The sequence below is a fragment of the Molossus molossus genome, unplaced genomic scaffold, assembly GCF_014108415.1.
Source record: "Molossus molossus isolate mMolMol1 unplaced genomic scaffold, mMolMol1.p scaffold_m16_p_14, whole genome shotgun sequence".
Classification (NCBI taxonomy): domain Eukaryota; kingdom Metazoa; phylum Chordata; class Mammalia; order Chiroptera; family Molossidae; genus Molossus; species Molossus molossus.
Genome location: NW_023425349.1, coordinates 59,916,855 through 59,940,759, shown reverse-complemented (window position 1 = coordinate 59,940,759; position 23,905 = coordinate 59,916,855). Strand labels below are relative to the sequence as shown.

The 23,905-nt window shown below is 40.9% G+C and overlaps 1 protein-coding gene across 10 annotated transcripts in view; it reads left to right on the top strand.

Annotated features, from left to right (window-relative positions):
- PTPRD (protein tyrosine phosphatase receptor type D) overlaps nt 1–23,549 on the top strand; it is a 315,163-nt gene extending 291,614 nt beyond the window's left edge. For 9 of the 10 annotated variants that reach the window (XM_036260626.1, XM_036260625.1, XM_036260629.1 and 6 more), the window contains 7 exons: nt 8,371–8,656; nt 9,088–9,266; nt 10,093–10,219; nt 11,460–11,585; nt 14,567–14,721; nt 18,082–18,217; nt 19,923–20,883. In XM_036260626.1, coding sequence (XP_036116519.1) covers nt 8,371–8,656; nt 9,088–9,266; nt 10,093–10,219; nt 11,460–11,585; nt 14,567–14,721; nt 18,082–18,217; nt 19,923–19,991 — 1,078 coding nt within the window. In that variant the 3' untranslated portion in view covers nt 19,992–20,883. Of the gene's footprint in view, nt 1–8,370; nt 8,657–9,087; nt 9,267–10,092; nt 10,220–11,459; nt 11,586–14,566; nt 14,722–18,081; nt 18,218–19,922 lie in introns of all 10 variants that reach the window. The other variant, XM_036260627.1, reaches the window with a different exon arrangement.
- The last annotated feature ends 356 nt before the right edge of the window (nt 23,550–23,905 follow it).

Below are 23,905 nucleotides of genomic sequence, written 5' to 3'. Positions count from 1 at the left end.
CTGAAACCATTTCATTTTGTTTTGGTTCGGCTTGTTTTTAAGGCAAAAGTTTGTCAATAATTTGGTTTGCTTTTAGTTGAATTACTGTCCTTACTGGAAGATAACTTAGAAAGCTGGTTTTCCTTCAGGGATAACGGACCAGCCTAATGCCAGGGTTGATTTAAAAGTGCTGTCCTCTTCCTTTTTGCTGGAAAATTCTGTAACATAATAATTGTACTGAATTGTGTGTTGGCCTTAGCCTGAAGCGCAGGGTTATACACTCCCTTTTTTTTTTTTTTTCTTAAGTTATTTAGAAAAATTTGTCTATGTGCTTGGCAACTACTCCGACAGAAAACAGATAAAAATAAGGGTGGTTTATCAGTTTTGCTGCTCTTATCATGTTTCAGGTTGAAGGCTGTTGAAATGATGAAAAACAAACAGCACTAAATAGGGTTCCGTCATTATCGCTGCTACAGGGAGCTGGATTTTTCAGGATCAAAGAAGAATGCATTTGCTTTTAGAACTACAATTCTTCATTTTGAGAGGTGTACTGCACCCAGATACTGAGGATGGGTGAAAAATAGAGTAAATCGGAGAAGGAAGTGAAATATGTGCTGCTACAGGAACTTGGAAATTCAAACAAAAGTAAACCGGCATACATTTAAAAGCTCTGAATTTTCATCATTCAATTTTGTAGGAAAAAATCATAGTGCCCGAGGTTTGTTGTTTCTGAGCAACTGGAGGAAAGCATAAATGTGGCTTGTTTCCATCTCATAAAATTAGAAGATCTCTGTTTATCTTTGTAAACACGTATCAAAGACTGTTCCCATGCTGGGGGCTTTGGGGAATGTTCCTGTGTACATCATTGATTCAGGAGGGAGCTGCATATTTTTAAACTTATCATTTTTAAATTTTGCAGCTCAAGTTGAGCCCCTTCGATTTCCCTGGCATGGCAGTTGCCATTAGAAATTATCAAACACAGTAGAGACGAGAAAGCTGTTGCTATTCCCCTCCAGGAGATTATTAACTGGTATAAACATAATAACCAGAAAACAAAAATAAGGTATGGCAGTTGCTAATCAAGAGGTGTGGGTTGTCATGGGGACACAAGGAGGAGGAACCAAGGGGAGTCTGGATCCTGGGGCAGCGGCACGTGACTGAGCCTGGGAGGAAGGTAGGTGTGACCAGGTAGATGTGATAAGGGGGGACAGGGACCTGCAGTAGCTTTTTCCAGAGGCAGGAAGGCTTAAAATGTGTTTAATTTGCTGGGAGCTGAGGGAAGGCCATGCCGCTTATAATAAACAAACACATTGCGTGTTTACTGCCTATTTATGAACATGCAGTTATTTTAAACAACTGCTGTTAATACGGTTATATGTTTAATAAAAATGTTATAAACAGCGCTTTTAAAAAAGGAAAAATAAGTATGTGGAACATGCCCTTTTCCCCTCGCTGCCTTTCAGCCACCTGGCTTGCTTTTAGCTATTCAAATACGCTAAGCTGTTTTCCATTCCAGGACCTTCCCTTGGATAGACTCCGCAACAGCTTTTTTACCCTTTTCACGCAGTAAAATGATCCTTGCCCTATTGTAGTATTCCGCCAGGACTGCCATAACACAGGACCACAAACTAGGTGCCTTAGGCAATAAAAATGTGTTTTCTCACAGTTCAGGAGGCCAGAATCCAAGATGAAGGTGCCATCGGGGCTGATTTCTGGCGAGACCACTCGTTTGACTTCAGGTGGCCACCTGCCAGCTGCGTCCTCACATGGGCTCTCCCCATGCGTGTGCACAGAGAGCTCTGGTGTCCCTCCCATGCTGGCAAAGTTCTCCTGGGCCAGGACCCACCACTGTGGCTTAATTTAACCATAATCACCTTCCTAAAGCCCTTAGCAAGTACAGTCACACCGGGTTAGGGTTTCATTGTGAATTTGTAGGGGACACAGTTCAGTTCCTAACAGAAAGCAATTTAAATGGCATTTCTTTAAAGGTGCCATGCCAACATCCTCCATACTAACCTCACACCAGTTGTTAAGATTTATGATTATATATTTATTCACATAGTTATTTAATATCTAATCCCCCACTGACCTGCAGTCTCCCCAAGGGAAGTACCATTTTCTTTAGCTTACCACTTCTCTGATGTCTTAGCCTATCATAGGCACTGAGTAAATATTTGTGGGGTAATAGCCTGCAGAGTCTTATGAAATAGAATATAGCAAATGTGGATGGAAGAACAAAATAATAGTTACCTTCCTGTATGTCTCTGGATGGTGGGAATGGATGAATTAGTCTGTGTTGATAAAGTGTAACAACCAGCAGCCCCCACGGGATGGGGCAGTAGTATTTGCCAATTTCCTTGGTGTAAATGCCCCCACCATGGCTGATTTCAAGCTACAAACGAGACAGCCCTGAATGATACCCCATTATATAATATCTTTTCACCTCAAGAGCAGACATGTAAAGTAATTAAGAAGTAATGTGTTTTGAGCATCACCTTTATTTTTAATATATCTAGTTAAGCAAAATTTCTGAGCATTTTAACAGTTGGCTTTTGGCCCAGCTGGTGTGGCTCAGTGGATTGAGTGTCCTCCCATGGACTGAGAGGCCCTGGTTGGATTCGTGGTCAGGGCACATGCCCAGGTCGCAGGCTCCGTCCCCAGTAGCAGGCATGCAGAAGGCATCCTATCAATGTATCTTTCTCACATCGATGTTTCTTTCTCTCTTTCCCTTCCTCTCTCTCTAAAACATTAATAAAAACATTTTAAAAACAACAACAATTGGCTTCGCCAGCTCCAGCCCTCCATTGAAGAATAGTTGAATAAAACTGTAGAGGTTGTATGCGCAGAAATGTATAATTTATTATTGTGCAGGGCAAGAGGCAAAGACAGGGCAAGCTGATTCTTACATTTTAGACCTGAATGCTAAAGAGTGACAGTGAGAAGAGCAGATTTGAGCAGAGAAGTTACTGGTGAATCTCGGGCTTTTTTTTATTTCTTGAGAAATTTGAGGGCAATTTGAAGTGAAGACCTTCCTTTGTGCTCACAGAAAGGGCTTTCTCTTTACGAATCTGTTGTTTTGCTGAACCACGAAGGGCGATGAGAGAAAGGAGGACAGAACTTTGGGGATGTCACCTACATTTCCAGGGCCGGGAGAGGTATGTAAACTAGGGAGATGCAGGTGGAAAACTCAGAGAGACAGGAGAAGCATCAGCACAGGGACCAAAGGGGGGAAAGTCTTCCTTACTGAGGAACAGTTTAAAGGCTGTCAGTAGATTTCTGAAGATGACCATCAGGGTTCATCTTTGACTCTGAGTTTAGCTTGATAGCACTTCTGTCCTGTCAAGGAGTCCATGGACCGTTCCCGAGTCTCAGCTCTTTTTGGCTACTGTTATGTGCTACCTGTCTCGGGTTGTTTTGTGCTTGAGATCATAAAATGTTCTCCCTTCCTATCATCAACCCCAAAGGGATAGTTCCCTCTGATGTTTCCCATACTCCCTCGGTGTCATAAAAATCAAGGAAGAAACCAAGGACCCTGCATTAGGAATAAACGCCACTAAAGGAATGTTATTGAGGGGTGAGCCCCAAGAAAGTCACCATGTTTGGCAATTGGTGCTGACCCAGGTGACAGAAAGCAATGAAGGAAGCAGTGGTGGAACCAGAAAATGTGGTCGAGTGTCTAGAGTTGAGTGTCTCAGAGCTGCGTTCGAGTCCCCATTTGGCCATTTGCCATGAGCACTGTGAGTTCAGGGCAGTTCCCAAATGTCACGACTCACAGCAAGGAAAAGGAAACAGACGCCTTTGCCAAACGCCTCCCGGGCACCAAGGCCCTGGTGGGAAGACACTCACTGCCATCTCGTCTCCCATTCGGTATGCGGGAAAGCAGGAACCCCTTGATTGGAGATAAGGGGAGACAAGAGAAAGTAGCTCGAGGAGGTAGATTAAAGCAAGATTTTGAAAGCCTGATTTTAAATTATCCAGCAGTGATTCTGTCATAATTTTCCCAGAGTTAACGTTGCCGGTCCCTTGTCGTCAGAGGTCAGAATCTGTACCTGCAAAGTAACTACCTCTTCCTTTATGTTAATATTCACTATCATGATTTAAGAAAAACAGGAAAAGATTAAGTGACTTCTCAAGGACACCCAGCCATTGGCATCTGGAAAAGTATCTTGAATCTCATGGTCTTGCTCAAAATTAAGAGACCCCTCTTCCATAGAGAAGAGGTAACTCACAGGTTCCAAGGGTCAGCTCCTTCCCTGTCTTCCATCTGAACCCCAGGATTGGGCAGTTAATAATATTTTGTGTTTGGGGGGGGGGATCCATTTTTTTCACATCATAATCTCATTTTTTTAATCTTACAACAGTTCATGATTTAAACTCAGGCACACATTTGATTTTTTTCTTCCCCCATTTTGGGGGGAAAAATGCCTCATTACCACCGTGAAAAGGTTGTTATTTTATCACTTTAATCTGGAGTTATTTCTAACAGTTTTGCCAGGTTCTATGGTGTCTTTCTGCCAGAATATAGAACTATGCATAATCCAGACATTTGGAATGGTTCCTGGTGCATATTTTGTGGAAATATGCTTGCCAATATCTAGAATTGATTTGACAGATAGGGCTCAGTTATTAGGCTTTACTGTGTGGTTTCCACTAGGGAGAGTTGCATGAGGTCGTACCCATTTAGAAGCAGTGCCCAGTTAGCATGAGGAAAGACAACATGGACAAAAAGAAGAAGATATTATTCTAGTCTTAGAACCTTCCAAACATGGAGGTTGCCCCCCTTTTCCAGATTGTCTTACTGAGTTTCCTTTCATTGCATCGCGACGGCCTCTCAAGAGATCAAGACATGGAGATGACAAGGTGTTTTCCTGTCTTCCGATTGCTTTTTCGAGCGGTTGAAGAGCAGTCCTCAGGCAGCCTCTGCATAGCTCTGAACCTTGCTCAAACGTGGCATTTCTTTCACTGACTGGACAGTCCTGCCTCCCGAGTGGGCTTATGAATCTGGATGGGCTGCTCATTGCATAGCCCTCCGGTGCCAGCCTCTCGCTCATTTACCTCCTTCCTAAACTTTGGTCACCACTGACTGCATGCTTGATGCAAGGCACACAGAGGTAACAGAAACGCAGTTTCTGCTCTCGAAAGATGTTCTGTTATTTATGGATGACAGCCCTGCCAGGCTAATTAATAATTCGTCATGACTGGGACTGCAGTAGAGTGATACTGAAGACACCAAGGATTTGGGACGTAGGGTGATGGATCCTGCCTGCGGGGTGGGAGATGGGAGGGTGGAGGGTGTCAGGGAAAATTTGCCATTTCACAGGTTTGTGTGGTAGAACCAACTAAATAAAGTGGGACTTTGTGGTTCTCACTGAATCAGGTTTCCAACTGTTTTGTGCTAAGAAACGTGCTATCATGTCTATGACTCCTTGTCCCAGAAGTCTTTTACATCCCATCTCAACATCTTGTCCTTTTGTGGTTTAAACCTTGAATGGAGGCTTAGGATCAGTAGCCAGAGGCTTTCTGATTAGATACAGTCATTTTTTTGTGCCTGATAGGACATAAAAAGATGTAAGCAATTTTTAAATAGTGGTTATATCATATTCCTATTTCCCCTCATCTGCTAACATCAGGGCCCCTGCGTGGAAGTTGGATTCGATCTCTACTGCTCAGTAGTTTAAAGGTATTACTTGTTGCAAAATGTTCACTTCCCACCTTGCAGCTACTTGGCACTAGAGAGAAATTACCATTTAAGTTGAATCGCACCCTTGTGCTCATTAAACTCATTCATTCAGAGTTCTTGTGCGTTCTTTGCACAGGTGACTCACTAGCCTATCGGTGTCCCATGGAGCTCCCAGAGCCAGCAGTGTGGTTGCAAACACCATCCTGCTCTTTTGCTATGCAACCTGCTCCACTCACCATCCTTACTGTTCTTCAATTCTTGGTGCAAATGCCACCCCACCCCCCAAAGTAACATATCCTTTCTTTCTTGCATTATAAATAGTTATGTAAAGTAGACTGAGGTCTTTAAGGTAGGATCTAAGTCATCTTTAATGTTGTATTCCCTATGTTACTTAGCACAGTACTTCATTGTGCATTGAACGAAGAGGTGGACAGGTGGACAAATAAATGAACACAGGTGTGCAACAAGTGACAGGAGACAGTGGCAGGTAGCCAATGAAGGAGACTGTCTGTTGCTTTGTATCTAAGCTGGTGACATATATATCTATACTTGTTGTTTACATGTTTCTCAGCTAAGTAGCCATTCATGAGCAAGAATTTTTGATTCAACCATACTTGACACATAAATAGACTCAGCCTAAAGGATTTGATAAAATAAGAGAAAAAACAAGGCTTACCTCGGGATTGAAGAACACAGATGTGTTATTTTGTTAATATGTTTTTCGACACGGGAGGACATGCCAATGTTTCAACTGCCTGACCCTGTGACCCAGTTCGGTAAATTAGATTGTCTCCATGCAACGGCAGATCTTGTCTTTGTGCTTTGTTGACTTTCTTACCTCCTTTTCTTAGAATCAGTTTCCACCAAATGAAAAATGACCCAGAAGTTATGGAGTTTACAACATGCCTCAGCGCGTCTTCAGACACAGAGTGAGGCTTCCCTTGTCCCACAGGGAATGCTTGAATTTCACCCGGAATTTCAGAATATATTCCACTCTGGAAGAAAAGGGAGTCAAAACTGGGAGCACACCCATACTCTCTAGTGATTGCTTTTGATTAAGATTTTTTTTTCACTGAGAATACCCTGCACTATTTTTAGTGTGCAACAACATTTTACTATTTAATTATATGCTTCCCACTAGGTTGGTTTTAGAATTTCTTGCTGACTTTTAAAATACAAAATATTCTGACAGGTGTGAGGTGATACCTCATTGGTGTTTTAATATACATCTCTCTGATGATTAGTGATGTTGAGCATGTCTCTTGGCCATTTGTATGGAGAAAGGGGGACTCTAGTACACTGCTGGTGGGAATGCAGACTGGTGCAGCCACTATGGAAAACAATATGGTGTTACCTCAAAAAATTAAAAATTGAACTTCCATTTGACCCAGTTATCCCGCTTCTAGGAATATACCCGAGGAAGCCGGAAACACCAATCAGGAAGAATATATGTACCCCCGTGTTCATAGCAGCACTATTTACAATAGCTAAGATCTGAAAACAGCCAAGTGTCCATCAGTAGACGAATGGATAAAAAAGCAGTGGTACATATACACAATGGAGTACTATGCAGCTGTAAGAAAGGAAGATCTCTTATCCTTTGAGGCGACATGGAGGGACCTAGAAAGTATTATCCTAAGTGAAATAAGCCAAGCAGAGAAGGACAAATACCACATGATCTCACTTATACACGGAATATAATGAACATAACAGTCTGAGGAATACGGTAGACCCAGAAACATGGAAGTAGGGCACAGACTGACATCCCTCAGAAGAGGGGGGGGGGGTGGGAAGCAATAAATCTCAGAACTTATATGCATGTATGCATAACCAATAGACATGGACAACAAAGCCAGGGGTGGGATGGGGGGAGGGGGGTGGGGAGGGGGGTGTCAATGGGGTAAAAAAGGAGAAACATCTGTAACAAAAAAAAATAAAAAATTGTAAATAAATAAATTAAAATTAAATAAAATACAAAATATTTCACCCTGGCCAGTTTGGCTCAGCGGTTAGAGCATCAGCCTGTGGTCCAGAGAGACCCGGGTTTGGCTCCCGCTAAGGGCACGTACCTCGGTTGCAGTTTGTCCCTGGCCCTGGTTGGGCCCTGCAGGAAGCAGCCACTCGATGCGTCCCTTTCACATCGGTATTTCTCTCTCTTTCTCTCTTCCTCTCTTTCCTTCCCACTCTATCTGAACAAAAAAATGGAAAAATGTCATCAGGTGAAGATAAAAAAAGAAAAAAACAATATTTCAAGTGGAGTGATTTACTAGTTTTTTGTTGTTGTTTTGTTTTTTGTCAATTAAACTAAACTAGACTAAGCTGGTTTGCAAAAATAATATGGCCTATTTAGATCTTGACCATCTTAAAAATATTTTCTCATATAAACGGACTAAATGTTTTGTGTTTGTTTTCCTAATTGTTTCAAAATAATGTCGACTTTGTACTATGTCATCAACAAGCATATTAATTATGGATTTAATATTTTTACATGTTGAAACCAAACTAATTTCACTTGGTATATTGTTCCCTACCCACTGGTTATGGTGACTTGATAATACTTGACTTTGGGGTGCTATAGAATTACCACAAGAGCCATATGAGTAGAATTAAGGGGGTTTAAAACCTAGTTAGTAAGAATAATGAAAATAAGTTTCTTATATGTTTGTTCCCTGATACATTTATTTAGACATTTCTCTTTGTTTTTCCTGTAGTGCGGGAGTTGGCCGGACTGGTTGTTTCATTGTAATAGATGCCATGTTAGAGAGAATAAAGCATGAAAAAACTGTAGATATTTATGGCCATGCAACTTTAATGAGAGCCCAGAGGAATTACATGGTTCAGACAGAAGACCAGTACATCTTTATCCACGATGCGCTGTTAGAAGCGGTGACTTGCGGAAATACCGAAGTGCCGGCCAGGAACCTGTATGCCTACATTCAGAAACTGGCACAGATAGAGACGGGAGAGAATGTCACGGGAATGGAGCTCGAATTTAAGGTAGGATACTGGTCGTGCTGTGGTCATTCACGAGCAAGTCATTCTGGGATTGCCTCTGAGTAATGGCTTCACTGTCTTAGCCTTTCAAATTTGTCCACTTAACAAGGTTCACTGGACCTTCTTCTCAGGTATCTGACTATAAAATCTTTCTTCCTCTTTTCTTTTTCTGTTCCATGCTTTCTAACAATACCTTGAGCTCTTCTGTACCCTAATTTAAAAAGAGAGATCATATTCTCAGAACATAATATTTAAAAATCCAATAGGCTATATGGAGTTCATTAGGCAGAAGTGAAAAGGTGCAGTTTGAAGAGTCATTTGCTTTAACATAAACAAAAGCTTTATATCTAAAAAGGAAATTTTGGGTTCGTTGCATTCAAACCATAGGCTAAAATGATCTTTGTCGGATTTTTTTTTTTTTTTTCATTCAACAGCGTCTAGCCAGCTCTAAAGCTCACACCTCAAGATTCATCAGTGCCAATCTTCCATGTAATAAATTCAAAAATCGCCTTGTTAATATTATGCCATATGAATCCACAAGGGTATGCCTGCAGCCTATCCGAGGAGTGGAAGGATCTGATTACATCAATGCCAGTTTTATTGATGGATACAGGTATATACTCTTGTTCCCAACAATCCAAAGCCTTGATATTTACATGTGCCCTATTTTCATAGCAAGAATGAATTTTATCTCAAGTCAAAGCATTTTCTTTCTGCAGAGGTCAGCATTCAGTCCCATGGTATTTTTTTTTTCCTATCATTTTGGATAGAAGTAAGAAGAAACAGTCATGGAGTTTTTATTTTATTAAAAATAATATTTTTTCTTTATTGATATTAGAGAGAAAGGAAGGGAAAACGAGAGAGAACATTGATTGGCTGCCTCCTGCATGACTCCCACTGGGGATCTGGCCTACAACCTGGGCATGCGCCCTGACCAGAACCAGCAATCTCTTGGTACATGGTCAATGCTCAACCACCGAGCTACACCAGCCGGGCAGTCATGGTGTTTTTTATCTGGCCCTCAGCACTCTTCCTTCAGAAGCCATTTGAACACGGAAGGAGTAAATAAGAAAGGTGGTTTGCCCCACATTTCATAAACTGAATAGAACATGTAAGAGGCGTGTCTTCAAAATGACACCACCACCACACAACTGTTCCTTAAACGATTTGTGTGACACATGAAATCGAGCTAGAAGTGTTGTACTAAAATTTAAATAATAATGATAGACATACATCATAATATTAACAAAGCAATTTCTTTTGCAAAGTCCCCAGAAGGTATTCTTATTTGATGACACAATCTTAACGGAAATTTGCTGCAATTGCATGAATGATAGATTTTCAGTTTTTATGACTGGGTTTGATGTTTACCTAGCAAATATGAAGTTTGCATGTCCTCTGACCTCTTTAATATGCCATTTGCATTCTCTGTCATTCAGACAACAGAAAGCCTACATCGCTACCCAGGGGCCCTTGGCGGAGACCACTGAGGACTTCTGGCGGATGCTCTGGGAACACAATTCCACCATCGTTGTGATGCTCACCAAGCTGCGTGAGATGGGCAGAGTGAGTTCCCCTCCTGAGACATTTCCTTCATGGAGAAATGAGAATGTCCCTTTAGTAACGCAAGTGCCAGTGCCGTTTCTTTGACATGCAGGCTACTCCAGAACCATTTGGGCCATTCATCACGCTGGGTTAGGTTTTAACTTACAGAGCCTAAGTTATTATCCAGTTCTTTCCATTTGTGTGTTTTGAAGAAAGAGCTAGTATTTTGTTTTCGGTGAAACACAGTCAAAGGGACAAACAAGTAACCAGATGCCCCTGTTTGACTCACGTCCTGACTCTCCACAGTCTCATTTCCTTGCACTCCGGGCAAGCTGGAGTTTCACGCGCAAACGGACCACCACTGCTCTGTAGGGAGGAACTTGACTTACTTCCATCCGGAGGCAAATTCTTACCTGCTCACCATCCACCCCCACTGAATAAAGTGAGGGAAAGTTGAACAGGTTTTCCAAGGTCATTGCAGATCTACTTTTAAACAATGATTTTTCCGAAAATATACATAAAATAGCATGTATCAGAGACACACAGGGGCTTACCACTTAAATTCCATAGATGCAAGCAAGTATTTTGCTATATTTGCTTGAGAGATGTTCTCTCTCTTTTCTTGGTATAAATTAAATGGTAGAGATGTATCTAAAAACCCTGCTTTTTAGGGCCCATAGAGAGAAAAACAAAAAAACTAGAGAAGTAAGTTGGCTACTCTGACTTGGTCATTGACTCTGGGAGACTTAGCCAAGGCATTCAGCCTGCCTGGGCTCCAGTTTCCTCAGCTGACCAGGGAGATTGGACCAGATCGATTAAGGGGTTTCTTTCATGTTCACACTCGATGGTTCTCTCCATTCCAAACCACACGGTGCAGGTCTACTAAGGTGGTCCAATGCGGGATTGACGTGACCAGCACTGTGTCCAGGGACTGATGTGATTATTTGGATGACTTGTAGGTAGGAAGATGCTTACCCAATCGAAGTATTCAATTCGACAGATGTGTAATAGTACCTCATATATTCCGAGTACTATGCTGGGATACTATGGATACTATGGGCAAGAATCGAACCACAGGATCTCCCTGTCCTCGGGAAACTTATGGATTCAATGAAAAAGAAATAAATGAGTCACGTGCAATTAGACTGGGCTTGAATTTTGAAATTTTATTAATGAGAGAAAGAAATATACAGATGACTAGATGACAGACAAACCTTTATTTACATTTTGTATAGTGTACTTCAATTTGCTCTCCTTTCAGGAGAAATGTCACCAGTACTGGCCAGCAGAACGATCTGCAAGATACCAGTACTTTGTTGTGGACCCCATGGCCGAGTACAATATGCCACAATATATCCTAAGGGAATTCAAGGTCACAGATGCCAGGGTGAGTTGGCACAGTCTTATGCTCCTAACCATCAGCTGAAAAGTCGTCTAAAATGCTTCTCTGGTAGAAACATTTGCCAGTGACCATATTCCCAAAGAGAAAAGAAATCAACCATCCTGGTGGACAATTTTTTTTTTGTTTTTTTTTAATGTAAGAGTAACATTCTTCTGTCTGGCAAGTGTTCTCACAAACCCGGCTTGGCTTCCTTTCAAATGTAACATCTGGCAGCTCAACTTAGGGATTGCATTTGGTGAGTGTGTGTGCCGGGAAGCGTCCACTGATTGGTTGGCTGTGCTTACATTCACCTTCTCAGCTCATTCTCTTTGGAACTTTCCTGACTTCTTCATTACTTGAGGCTGTAAATATGTTGTTGTTTTGCAAAGCCCTTTAGGTCGTGTGGGCTGGGAGGTTAATTTGGTATGATTTTAAAACTGCAGAGCAAATGGCATGTTTTAAAGGAATCTGACAAGCTTTGCACATTCTAATTTGATTGCTGGCATGGTTTATTCCGCCGTGTGCTAATGTGTCTGTCCACGAGAGCTGTGCACCCACCGCCCTTGTTGGCTAATTTTCATTCTGCATTTCTTGTCTCGATTGCCAAGTCCAAAGTTCAGCTCTGATGTAAGATGTTCTGTGCATAAACTTTAATATCCTTGCCTTTAGCCACTCTGCAACCAAGATTACACACACATCTTGGGGGGTGGGGGCAGTCCCAAGCCCTACTTTGTTTCCGGAGCTGTCACAGTGGGTGGGTCGAGTACAGCTCCAGTGTAAAGCTATTTACTTGATCCATTGTTTTTTCTGGAAAGCTGCTTTCTCAACCAATACTCATGTTTAGAGATTGTCTGCTAATCCCCAAAGCGGAGGCCCTGGCTGTTGACCTAAAGTGAAAGAGAAATTGGTTAGCAGGCTGGTTGGCCCAGGTGACAGATTTGTTAATGCCAGAAAATCTGAAGTCTTAACTACTCTGAAAAGCAGTTCAGTTCCTAGGTCTCGTTTCTGAGCTGCCCGAGTGAGCCTGCCTTTGTGACTCACCCCATTGTTTAAAAAATCACAATGCCCTTTCAGGATCTGAAGCAAGATATGCGAATGAAAATGTTACTTGCATTCTAAGCAAACCCAGCAGCCATGTCTAGTGATAAAGAGTCGTAGCCAGGTCCTGAAAAGGCCAGACGCCTTCTCCACTCCTCACTTGCCCCGACGAAATCTAACCACAATGCGCAGAAGATATAGCGAAGCAGAAACTGGTGCGTGCGCGTGTGTGTTTTCAAAGGCTTCTTGGGATTGAGTAATTTTCCTAGCTGCCATGACATTTGCTGTTGGTGCTCCTACTGGGTTTCTAAGCTCAACTTCCCAGTTTAGAAAGCACGTGGGCATTTGAGAATACAGTCTGGTTAAACCGGTAACCTATACCTGGAGTCAGGTGGTCTCGCCTCCAGAGTCTAAGGGTTGGTGCTGCAGATCGCTTCTTGCTATTAAAGGCAGCTGAGGTCAGAACTGAAATCCCCAGGACATCCAGAAGAGGACGGGTCTGCATGGCCCAGCCTCTGGCTTTCCCAGCCCTTTCCAGAAACAGGAAACGTCCATCGTGCTCCCGTGGTAACCCAGTTAGCTATGGGGCCAAGCACTCATTTCCATATTCATCAGTGTTCTCACAAAGTTGTTGTGATCTCCCTGTTTTATATTCATCCCCAGATGATACCAGTCAGAAAGATGCCCTGTTCTGGTGGAAATCACAGGCAGGTGGATGTCTGCCCATCTCGGTTTGAGTCGTCCCCTCTTCTCAGTAAGAATGAAGGAGAAAGACAGAGTCTCTGTATACTTACCCAGCATCTTGGGAACATGCTAACCTGTATCTGAAAGGACATAAGTGGGGGAAGAAGTGATACAAAAATGAAAAGGAGGAACAAGTTGAAGCCTTAACTGGGAGCAGGGCCTCTTTAAATGGGATCAGTCACTCTAGCTTGTCATTTAAATGCCCTCTCTCTCTCTCTCTCTCTCTCTCTCTCTCTCTCTCTCTCTCTCTCTCTCTCTTCTGGGGAGACAGGTGACAGGTGATAGGCACAATTGTTATTCCTGCTACTGCTTTGTTGTGCTTCCAAAAAGACTGTGAAATTCCGGAAGGAATCAGAGGTGCCTTTAGTATCTTCTTTTCAAACCATTTATACTACTTCATGAGTCAAAGCAGTTTTGCCCGATCACTGTAGGAAAAAAAGAAAACCTCCTCGCTTGTTTTCTTTCTGTGTTTTGATATGTCTGAGTTAAAACCCCCATAGGTTCCTTAATTCTCGTGGTCTGCCAGGGGGAGCCCTTTTGGAGAAGAGAACATTTATTTGCTAAGAATCTCTCTCATCTCCCTGAGGGATGCTCACCTCCTACTCGGCAGCATAGTGGGTCACATGGCCCCTGTCACGTATCCTGCCACTGTCTGGAAATTGTGTGCCTCCGAGATACGTGGGCCATCCAGGCTAACAGCAGCTACCCAATTTGTGTCAGATCTTTTCCATGTCACCATTTGTCATTTCGCAATGCTAGAAATGAGCACACACAGCAGATGTAAAGTTGTGTCAGTAGCGAACTCTATTCTAGATGACATGCCTGGATGCTCCTTTCAGTTTTAAGAAGTTATTGGATTCTGACATTTTTTTAAATAGAGTGTATAGGTCCCATGTTGGTTTTGAAGGCAAACTTTTGGTCTCAGAAACATGTGCTAATATAGGAGCTAGATGGCTCTTTACGAGGTTGGTGACTGGGAACTGTGAGAATAAACAAGTGGGTGATGTAAATATGTGTGAATGGAGATGTTCATAGCAGATAAGACATGAATGGAACTAAGCTCCTAGTTAAAGATGCTCCTAACGTTTTTTTTGTGTTTTTTTTTTTTTTCCTTTCTGGAAAAACCATCACACTTGCTGTTGTGGTCTGTGCACCGCTGAATCCTCCTGTGTGCTTTGTGGCTGGGTGTGGCTTTGTCCCTGAAGGACGGTCAGTCCCGAACAGTGAGACAGTTCCAGTTCACCGACTGGCCAGAGCAAGGCGTGCCAAAGTCTGGAGAAGGATTTATTGACTTCATTGGCCAAGTCCATAAAACAAAAGAGCAGTTTGGCCAAGATGGACCCATTTCAGTCCATTGCAGGTGAGTTAAGAATCAGTAGTGAGTTTCCATTTGTGATTAATGTGGTGGTAACTTTGAAAATATGTATTGGTGTCTTTGTTGTCAGGACAAGCTTCTTGTAGTGAATCTGCATAGCTGAAATTTTATTCTCAAAAATGTATTAGAAAACCTAAAGCAAGACTCATTTCACTTTCCGTCCATAAAAGGAAAGTAGAAAGAGGAAGATTTTTATCCCCAAATTTTACTTCTTGTAACAAAGAACCAAACTATGTTTCCTGGCCTATTTTTTTAAAATATGTTTTCATTGATTCTTTTAGAGAGAGAGTGAGAAACATCCATATGAGAGAGAAACATCAATCAGCTGCCTCCTGCACACCCCTACTGGAGATCGAGCGTGCAACCCGGGCATGTGCCCTGATCAGGAATCAAACTGGGACCTCTCAGTCCATGGGATGACGGTCAGTGCATTGAGCCACACTGGCCGGGCTTCCTGGCCTGTTTTACCTTAGCAGAAATATTGGTACATCCCCTCATGAAATGTTTTCTGTTCATCGTTTCTTACTCGTTTTGCATTCATAGCACTACACTGATAACTATCTTTCGGTATCTTGCTTCTGTGTTTGTTTTCTTGGGAAAACCAGATAGTTATCAGGCCTTAATGACAATACTAATTTTGCCAGTCAAGAAGTAATTAGAATGGTACCTCAGTTAAAATTATAATTTGTCTGAAAATCGTGGCTGTATCAGAAAATGAAGCACCTCCAAGTTATTTTCAATAGTTTCCACAGGATTTTGTAATTCAAGTATTGAAGTTAATAGAAAGCAAATGGTTTAGAAAGAACATTCACCATAAATTTAGTGCTTTTGGAAATTTCTATACAAAACTCTTTCAGCAAAGGGAATTCACCTATTTTTATTTAAACAAATAAATTGTAGGATTCTGGCAACTTTTGAAGTCTGTTTTTATTTTTTCATGGTCAAAATCTTGAGAGTGTTTATTACATTGATTTTGCCTCTCAAAAGAAGAAAACAAACAAACTACATTTCCTAGCGACATGGAAGACAGGGTATCAAAATAGACATTTTTTTTCCTCACCCGAGGATGTTTTTCCATTTATCATCAGATAGAGGGGGAGGGATGGAGAGAGAGAGAGAGAGAGAGAGACATCAATGTGTTCACATCCACTGCTTGCTTCCCGCATGACCCCAGCTAGGGCTGGGGACCGAACTGCAACCGAGGTCCGTGCCCTTGACCAGAATTGAACCCACAACTCTTTGGTCCAAGGGCTGATGCTCTGATGGCTGAGCCAAACCGGCGGGGGCTCCAACAGACGCGTTGCAGCCCGAGTCCAGCGTTCCTTCTGGCTCTAGCTGTGCTGGGTCTTCGTGGAGCTCTGTGGCCCGAGGGGAAGTCCTCTGGGCCCCGTTCCCTCCGCCGAGCCCGAGAGCCTCGCTACACACTGCGCCTCCCGGGCCCTGTGCCGTGTACGAGGAACAGACCTCACTTACACGCATTTGCTTTGTGTCGAGTTATCCAAAAGCCTTTGCTCGAGTCTACAGGGTCAAAGAGCAGGTAGGAAATAGCACGTGGACGTCAGTGTTCAAAGGGGATAGTATATATTGGGTTTAAATTACCTTAATGTCCCATGTAATTTACCCAAATGCTAGTTCAGACTTTTCCAGTATAAAGAAAATGATATATTTAATACATATTTTTAATGTTAAGCATCCCCATAAGTAAGGGAGAGTGTGCGTGTGTGACTTCCCGTGTGTTTGTCATCACAAAACACTGGAAACACACCTCTAGTGCAAGTGCTCTGCTGTGTTGTTCATGTACCAGCTACATCTTACCGACTTCCAGTTAGCTCCTCTTATCTGGGACTATCCTGAAATCACCACTCATCTCATATATAACTTACTAAACGAACATGATAAAGTCAATAATTCAGAAGGTATAAGGCCAGTATCTGTTATCTCCTGAAGGCATCTGGTAGAAAGCCAAAAAATACCTTTCTTTTTGTTGCATTTGAGCAATTAAGTCAAGGGAAGATAGACTGTAGGGTACCTAGACCCTTCAACAAAAAGATCATAAATCACAGTCTCTCAGGATTAAGAGAGACTGTCAAGGTTGAAAGGGACCTTCAAGGTCATCTGCTCCATCTCAGCCGAGAGCCTTGACTGCTCCTGGGCATCTCCAGCCACTTTGTAAAGACTGTCCGTGGATTCTAAAGTCTCAGTTAACATTTCTGTTGGGACTCTTTAGAAAACCCGGCTTATAAAGGGATGCACCATTCATATGCCTGTCAGCTCCGTCCCCGAGTAAATGAATCCATCCATTTTCTACAGCCTGTGCCCAAGCGTTACACAGGCCGTTTAATTAGGATCCGGAAATGCAGGGATTTTTCAGATTATTCACTGTTCTCCTCATTACCTAAACCTCCAGATGCTTTCCTACTTCTTAAGAGCACAAAAGCTATGAATTAATTTTCTTCTCTTAACTGCACTGAGGATTCTGAAATTATCTTTAAACAATAAAGAAAACAGAGAAACTCAAAACCTTGCTAATATGGTGCGAAGAATCCTGGTGTTTTAATTCTTGAACATTTAAAAATGATAGATAATTGTAGAACTAAAGAGCTCTTAACCAGGTTTTTTTTTTTTTTTTTCTTTCTTTCAGGTTAGTGACCCCTTTTTAAAATATTTAAAGCTATATTGTATGAAACAAAAAATATATATAATTTAAATAATCCATATGTAGAAGATATTCATAGACCTTTTTTGGGGACTGAATTAGGGTCCTATATCAAAAAACCCTGTTAAAGAATCACTTTTCTCATATCAAAAACATCTAAATTTGAAGAGTCGCTATGCCTTCTTGTTTGTTTCTATGTCTGGGTAAAGGGACATCCTGAACAGATTGTAAGTGACTACAAGGAGTGAATAATGCCCTAGAAAACTCGAAGATGCTCAGTGTATTTCACCTTATCTGCATTATTTCATATTTTAAAAATGTGAAGCAGGTGAGATCTGTAATTTCGAGATCTGCATGAAGAGTATAAACCTACAGTTATTGACCCTTCTTTTTATTCATTTATTTCACAGTGTATTTTCTCGCTCTTTCCAAAAGGGCATGTGATCCCATTTGAAAAGTCATTTTGTTTTAAATGACTTGATCCTAATTACTCCACATTCTTCTCACATGTCATCACGACACCGTATCCCAAGAGTGGTCGTTTGCGATCCCAACACCACCTCTCCCCGCGTGTTGCTGTGGAAGAACCTGTGTGTTAGGAGAGCTGGTGGACTGTGTCCGCGTACGAGTCAGTGTAGCCCTGGCTCTGAGCATCTCACCCGGTAACGCTGCCTTTGCTTTCGTGACAGTGCGGGCGTGGGAAGAACTGGAGTCTTCATAACACTCAGCATTGTTTTGGAAAGAATGAGATACGAAGGAGTTGTAGATATCTTCCAGACTGTCAAAATGTTAAGAACACAGCGACCAGCCATGGTACAGACAGAGGTGAGAAAAATCTTCATGAGCCCAATATTAGATTTTATTAGCCAGCCCCTCATAGAGTCCAGAGGCAGATACAGGAAAATGTTGTAGGAGAAGCATCAGATTGTTTACTATTTTGAACCTCATTTATCCCCCTCTTTAAATGCAAGTGACAGTGTCAATGTCTTAAAGTTCTTTGGGGAGCTATGAGAGAGTATATAGTAGTTTGAACCATATTAAATTGTCACTCTTGAACCATTTTTGGCTTCTAAAAATGGAAATGTTGTATAATTCCTTATATACATATTAACCTAATATATATATTTACATGTAACTATATATGAAAATTATAATGCCTGATTTATAATAGACCCTCAGCTCATGTTACTTCTCTAGTCTCTTTGTGTATCTCTTAAGTGTTACATACCAACTGCTCTATATTTCATTTCTTAATAATGGTGATTTTTAAATATTTGGATCCTAGAGAAATTAGGTTCCCATTTTCTAGTCTAATAATTAATATGAATATTCTCATACTTCTCAGAATAATATTTCACAATTTAGCCAGTCTGGTCCATTGACTAATCATTTCTAAGGATAATGTGAGTGAGAAATTGTGTTTCTGTTTTTCAGAAGGCCAACAAATTCTATAATTTATACGTGTTCTTAAATTTGTCGCTCACAATATCTTTCACACTTTGATCTCAAAATAGTGCAAGCATTTGGCCTGCAATACTCAAAACATTATGTCAGCTTGGCAAACTTAATGGGTGTTGGGGGTGACAGAAAGAATTTGGACATTTAAAAAGCCTTAACATTTAGTCAAGCAACTTACTGTGACAAGATACAAAAGCAAACTCCATTTATTTTGCATTACCATTTTTATTGTAGAAAAATGCACATTTAAGCAAAACAGAAACTATATACTTTCAGCCCCATTGGCTACTGAAAATAAGTTTCTTTTGAAATCCTACTTTTTTCTCCTCTGTAAATTATAATTTTTTCATCTCTCCAAGATGACTGTGTTCTTCCCTGTCTGAAAAAAAAGGACACGTTTCACACCGTGTTGTTTTAGAGCAGACAGCTAGCGATCATACTGAATTAGGCCAATGGCACAGGGATTTTTTTTTTATGTGTTGCTATTTTCAGGGGTTGAAAATCTTCAAGTCCAGCATCCTGAGTAAATGGCTGTGTGCGCCTAATATTCCTCACCAGCCACATTTTCCACCTCCCTTACTTAACATCAGAAGTGATTCTGAGTAATTCTGATTACAGGCAGCAAGGTCTACTGTCTAATAAATTTTTTTAATTTAAATTCAGTTGGCAATAGCCCAGAGATAAATGAATTGAAATTTTCCTCAGGACGTGTCTCATTGGCTTCTCTTAAATATGCAAACTGCAAATTAGTTACGTTATCACAAATAAGCAGAGAATTGTCAAAGACAACTTGGAGAATGGTTCCCACTTCTCTGGAAGATACTGTTCACTTGGGCTGTGGCTACGTGGAATTAGGAGACTATTTCAGTCCAATTGATCGGGGAGTTAATGAACACCCCATGTGGCTGATGGTTCTTTGCTCACTAGCACAGATTGGTCACTGGATTGAATTGATTGACCAAAGTAGTGATTTTGGCCCCATTGAGATGCAACTTTGTTTTCCAATATTGATTTTCATTTTTCTGTTAACATGTGCTCATGGCCCCTTTCTCCCCATGCTTTTCTCCTTCAGGACCAGTATCAGTTCTGCTATCGAGCCTCACTTGAGTACCTGGGCAGCTTTGATCACTATGCAACGTAGAAACCCCTGACCCATTTTGGATTTTTACAGCAGGCCCTTCAATACCCATGGAGTCTCTTCTGAGCCATACAGGGCACTTGAGAAGTCCTTCTTAACTTCTAGGTAACAACCACTTAGTGGGACTATTACACACAAAACAAACTCTTCTGGGTGGACCAAGAATTCAGTTTAATAATCTAATCTGGAAATAATAAAGAGAATCCTGACTGATGAGGTGTCTGGAGGATTTTATTTACAGATACCTCAAGGATTCAACATAAAGGGAAGAAGAAATCACAACAAAGAACCAGCATCTTGTCCAGGATCGCTTGCTAGGTACGAGGGGGATTGCCGAGTGCTGCGGTTCAGTGCGGGATGTTTGCTGGCGTGGCTTCTCGTGGTAGAACGAACTCTGCTTCGACCCCTTCCCACCATATTGCTCATCATAACATTGTAGGGGGCGAGGGGGGGAATGTTTAAAAAGAAAGTCTTTGATTTAGTTTTTTAGTATTGTAAGATACTGCTGACCTGTGCTTCATTTTTAACTGTGTAAACTTTTTTTTTTTAACAAAACGTATCTATCATTCTATAAAGCGAATTTTACAAAGGTTACATAACTGTTCATTTTTTAATTTCCAAATGGTAGGTTTTTTTTTAAGCTGTACAACTGTTATCTGTAATATCTCGCTGTAGAAATATCACATCATTTGAAATTGCACATTTTTGTGCAATATCTGGTCTCATCAGATATTACTTTCACACTTCTGTTCGGGAGAAAGTACCTATCCTTTTCCAGTAATCAAAGAGAACATGGTTTTGTTTTGGGAATCAACAGGGAGGCGCAAAGTATAAAGTTGCTGCTAACATATATACATATATATCCATATTTTATAGGGGTGTCTATGTATATATAGACAGTGTGTTCATACAAAATGATACAGCTAGCTATCATTCAGTTCTTCCATGATTTAGTATTTTTTAAGGTAGAAAAGCTATTGTAAACATAGTTTTCAATTTGTTGTTAATTTTACGACATTGGTATTTCTTAATATCACAAAGTTTTGATTTTGTAAGGACAATGAGGAATGCACATCAGTGATTGACAGACTTCACCCCCCTAATTTCCTACCTAATCTCCCCCCACCACTTCATCATACTCACAAATACCATTGTGTTAGCCAGGCTTCCAACCAAGTTCAATATTTCTAACAACTCTAGTGCAATAAGAATTATTAACTATCTAAGAGGTGTGCATGTGGGAAAGGTCAGTGCATATCCCTGTAGGAGGGGAGAATGTTGTAATATATCAGCTATCAAATTGTTTAAAAAACAGTGTATTCAATCGTATATTGTCTATAGTATGTGCTATGAAGTTTGCATTTATGATATGTAACAGGGGCAAAGCCAAACCGTGTCACTCTGTTCAGTCACACATTTTGTGGCATACAGCATTCCAGGGAAGTGCTGTACTGTGTTCCTTCGGTTTTAGTTTTGCATTTAGAGTGCCTTATAATTGATGCCTATTTTAATAGCATTTCTTTCTAGCTTTTGGTTCATATTTCCATTAGCTGTTCGTATATGTTACTCTTCCTATTAAAGCATTATCTGTTTACCACATGTACAAAAACTCTTTGAGTAATATGCATTCCTAGTTTTCAACCCAGTCGGGGATGTCAGTGGCTATACCAGCCCAAAGCACTTGGATAATCAGGACCCTTCCTCCTTTTATAATTGTGAACATCAGGAAAAATTAATAGTTTTATTTATAATCCCTTCCAAATCTACTCTGGAACATTCAGAAACTGCACCAAACTTATCTCGGTAACAACCATCATTGACAGCTTTGAAATATATTTGCTATTCCACTAGGATTTTTCTAAAAGGGGAAATTGAAAAAAAAAATGTATATATCTCTCCCCCAAATTTTCCACCATGATTACTCTAGGAAGCCATGGATGATGGCAGGAGTTTGCCATATCTTACACAATTTTTAAAAATCCTCAAACTGGCCAAGGAACTCTTAAAGAGTTTTGATATCGGTGTAATCTTAGCTCCATCGATGTTCTGGCATAGAAGGATGTTTTGTTTTCTACATTTTCCCATCGCTAACAGAACGAAATCCAAGAGACCAAACACTTGCAAGCATCGTATATGAGCACTTTTGTAATAAAATTTTTAAAAAAGGAAGAAAAAAAAAAAGAAAAATACTGTACAATACTTTTAAAAGAAGTATCTAGAAGGCTACCTCAGAATGAGACTCTAACCTACATCAGAACCAGAGAAGAATGTGCACTGCGTGGGTCTGTTTCCTTTCAGTTCGTACCTTTTGGAGATTTATCCAAGTGCCCGATTACTCAGTGCTGTAATTTTCATTTAGCAACAAACAAAGGGGGTCACTGGACAGACGTCGCGTTGTGCCGACATGTAGAGTCAGATGGTGTATTGCACACCACAACCATTGTCCAATGAGCAGTTTCTCTCCCTGAGACAAAAACTGCCCATTCGGCAAAGGGAACGAGGAGGATCACCCTAAGAAGAAGTGACTGGGATGCATACCATAGACGAACAAGGCGGAGACTATTCCAGAGATCTTACTGTTCAGGAGCTGTTCTGACAACGAACTCCCTGCTGTCATTGATGTGCATTCCACTCTGCTTTTCTGTACAAACCATTCTAGTTATGTTCTCCCAGGTAAACATCTTTATCTACCATAAACTCAAGTTGGCAATTATTTTCATCATCATAACCAGTACGGTGCTATTATTTACCTATGTACGTGTAGTTATGTATAATTTTGTAATTAGTTACAATGGTAAAAAAAAATCAAAATATATAAAAAGTGATTTGTACAGAACTTTATTTTAGCTCTTTTTTAAAAATGATTTGCATGGTTAGACAACGGTGAGGACAGCCAGGGGAGGGAAGGGCCTCTAGGGAACTTTGCACTTTCTATACCTTTGTACTATGCACTGCCCTATTGATTCTACACCCAATAATGTTATTACTTGAACCCATCTGTAAGAAACTGCTTCAGATACTCATTTGTGTGTGTGTAAATAACAACGTAAAAACAGGAAGGGGAAAAAGTCTGCAGTAATGTACAGATTTTTTTTCTTTCCTGTTTACTTTTAGTTTTGCTTTGTTTTAGTCCTTCCTTTTTATTTTTACTTACTTTTTCTTTTTCCTCCTTTGGGTTTTGGTTTCCTCTGGGTTTATGGGTGCCCTGATACTCCAGCAGAGATCAGAAGGCTAGAGATCCATCCTATCCATCCGTTATGTGGCTTTGCCATCCAAGCTTGGAGTGTCTACAAAGATAATAACAGTTGTGTTCTTTGCTCTCGTTTTGGATGCATAGACTGAAAAATTAAAAAAAAAAATAACTTGTAAAATGGCTTGTTAAAAATACAATTACCTCTAATTAGTAGTACGCGTAAATGTTTTACAGAATGAAAGGCGTGCTTTTTATTTTCTTACTTCGTTACATTGGTGGCGAAAGAAGTCTGTATGAAAATCAGTTCTTTGCTGACACAAGTTCCATTTGTTACAGATGAATTCTAATAAAAATGTCAGTGTAATGCAGCCCTGGCCTTTGCTTTTGTCCACTCAAGCACTTGGGTTTTCAACCGACTCATGTTCCCCCTTCTCCCCTGGTTATCTGGTTAGATTCTTAGTAATTCCAGGTAACAAGAGGCTATACAAGTACCTGCCTTGAGGTAAGCACCTTTTTCTGATAAGCTGAGACTCAGAGAAATAGTTTGCCCAAGTTCTCCCAGCAAAGAAAGAGGGCTTGGTTTCATTCGATTAGAGATTGTGTGGAAGATGACTATGTACAAGTTTTATCATCCTGAAACAACGGACGGCTTTCATGCACCTAAAAACAACTCCATAATATTAATGTCCTAAACTCTCTGGGAACACAGCTAAGACAAGAATGG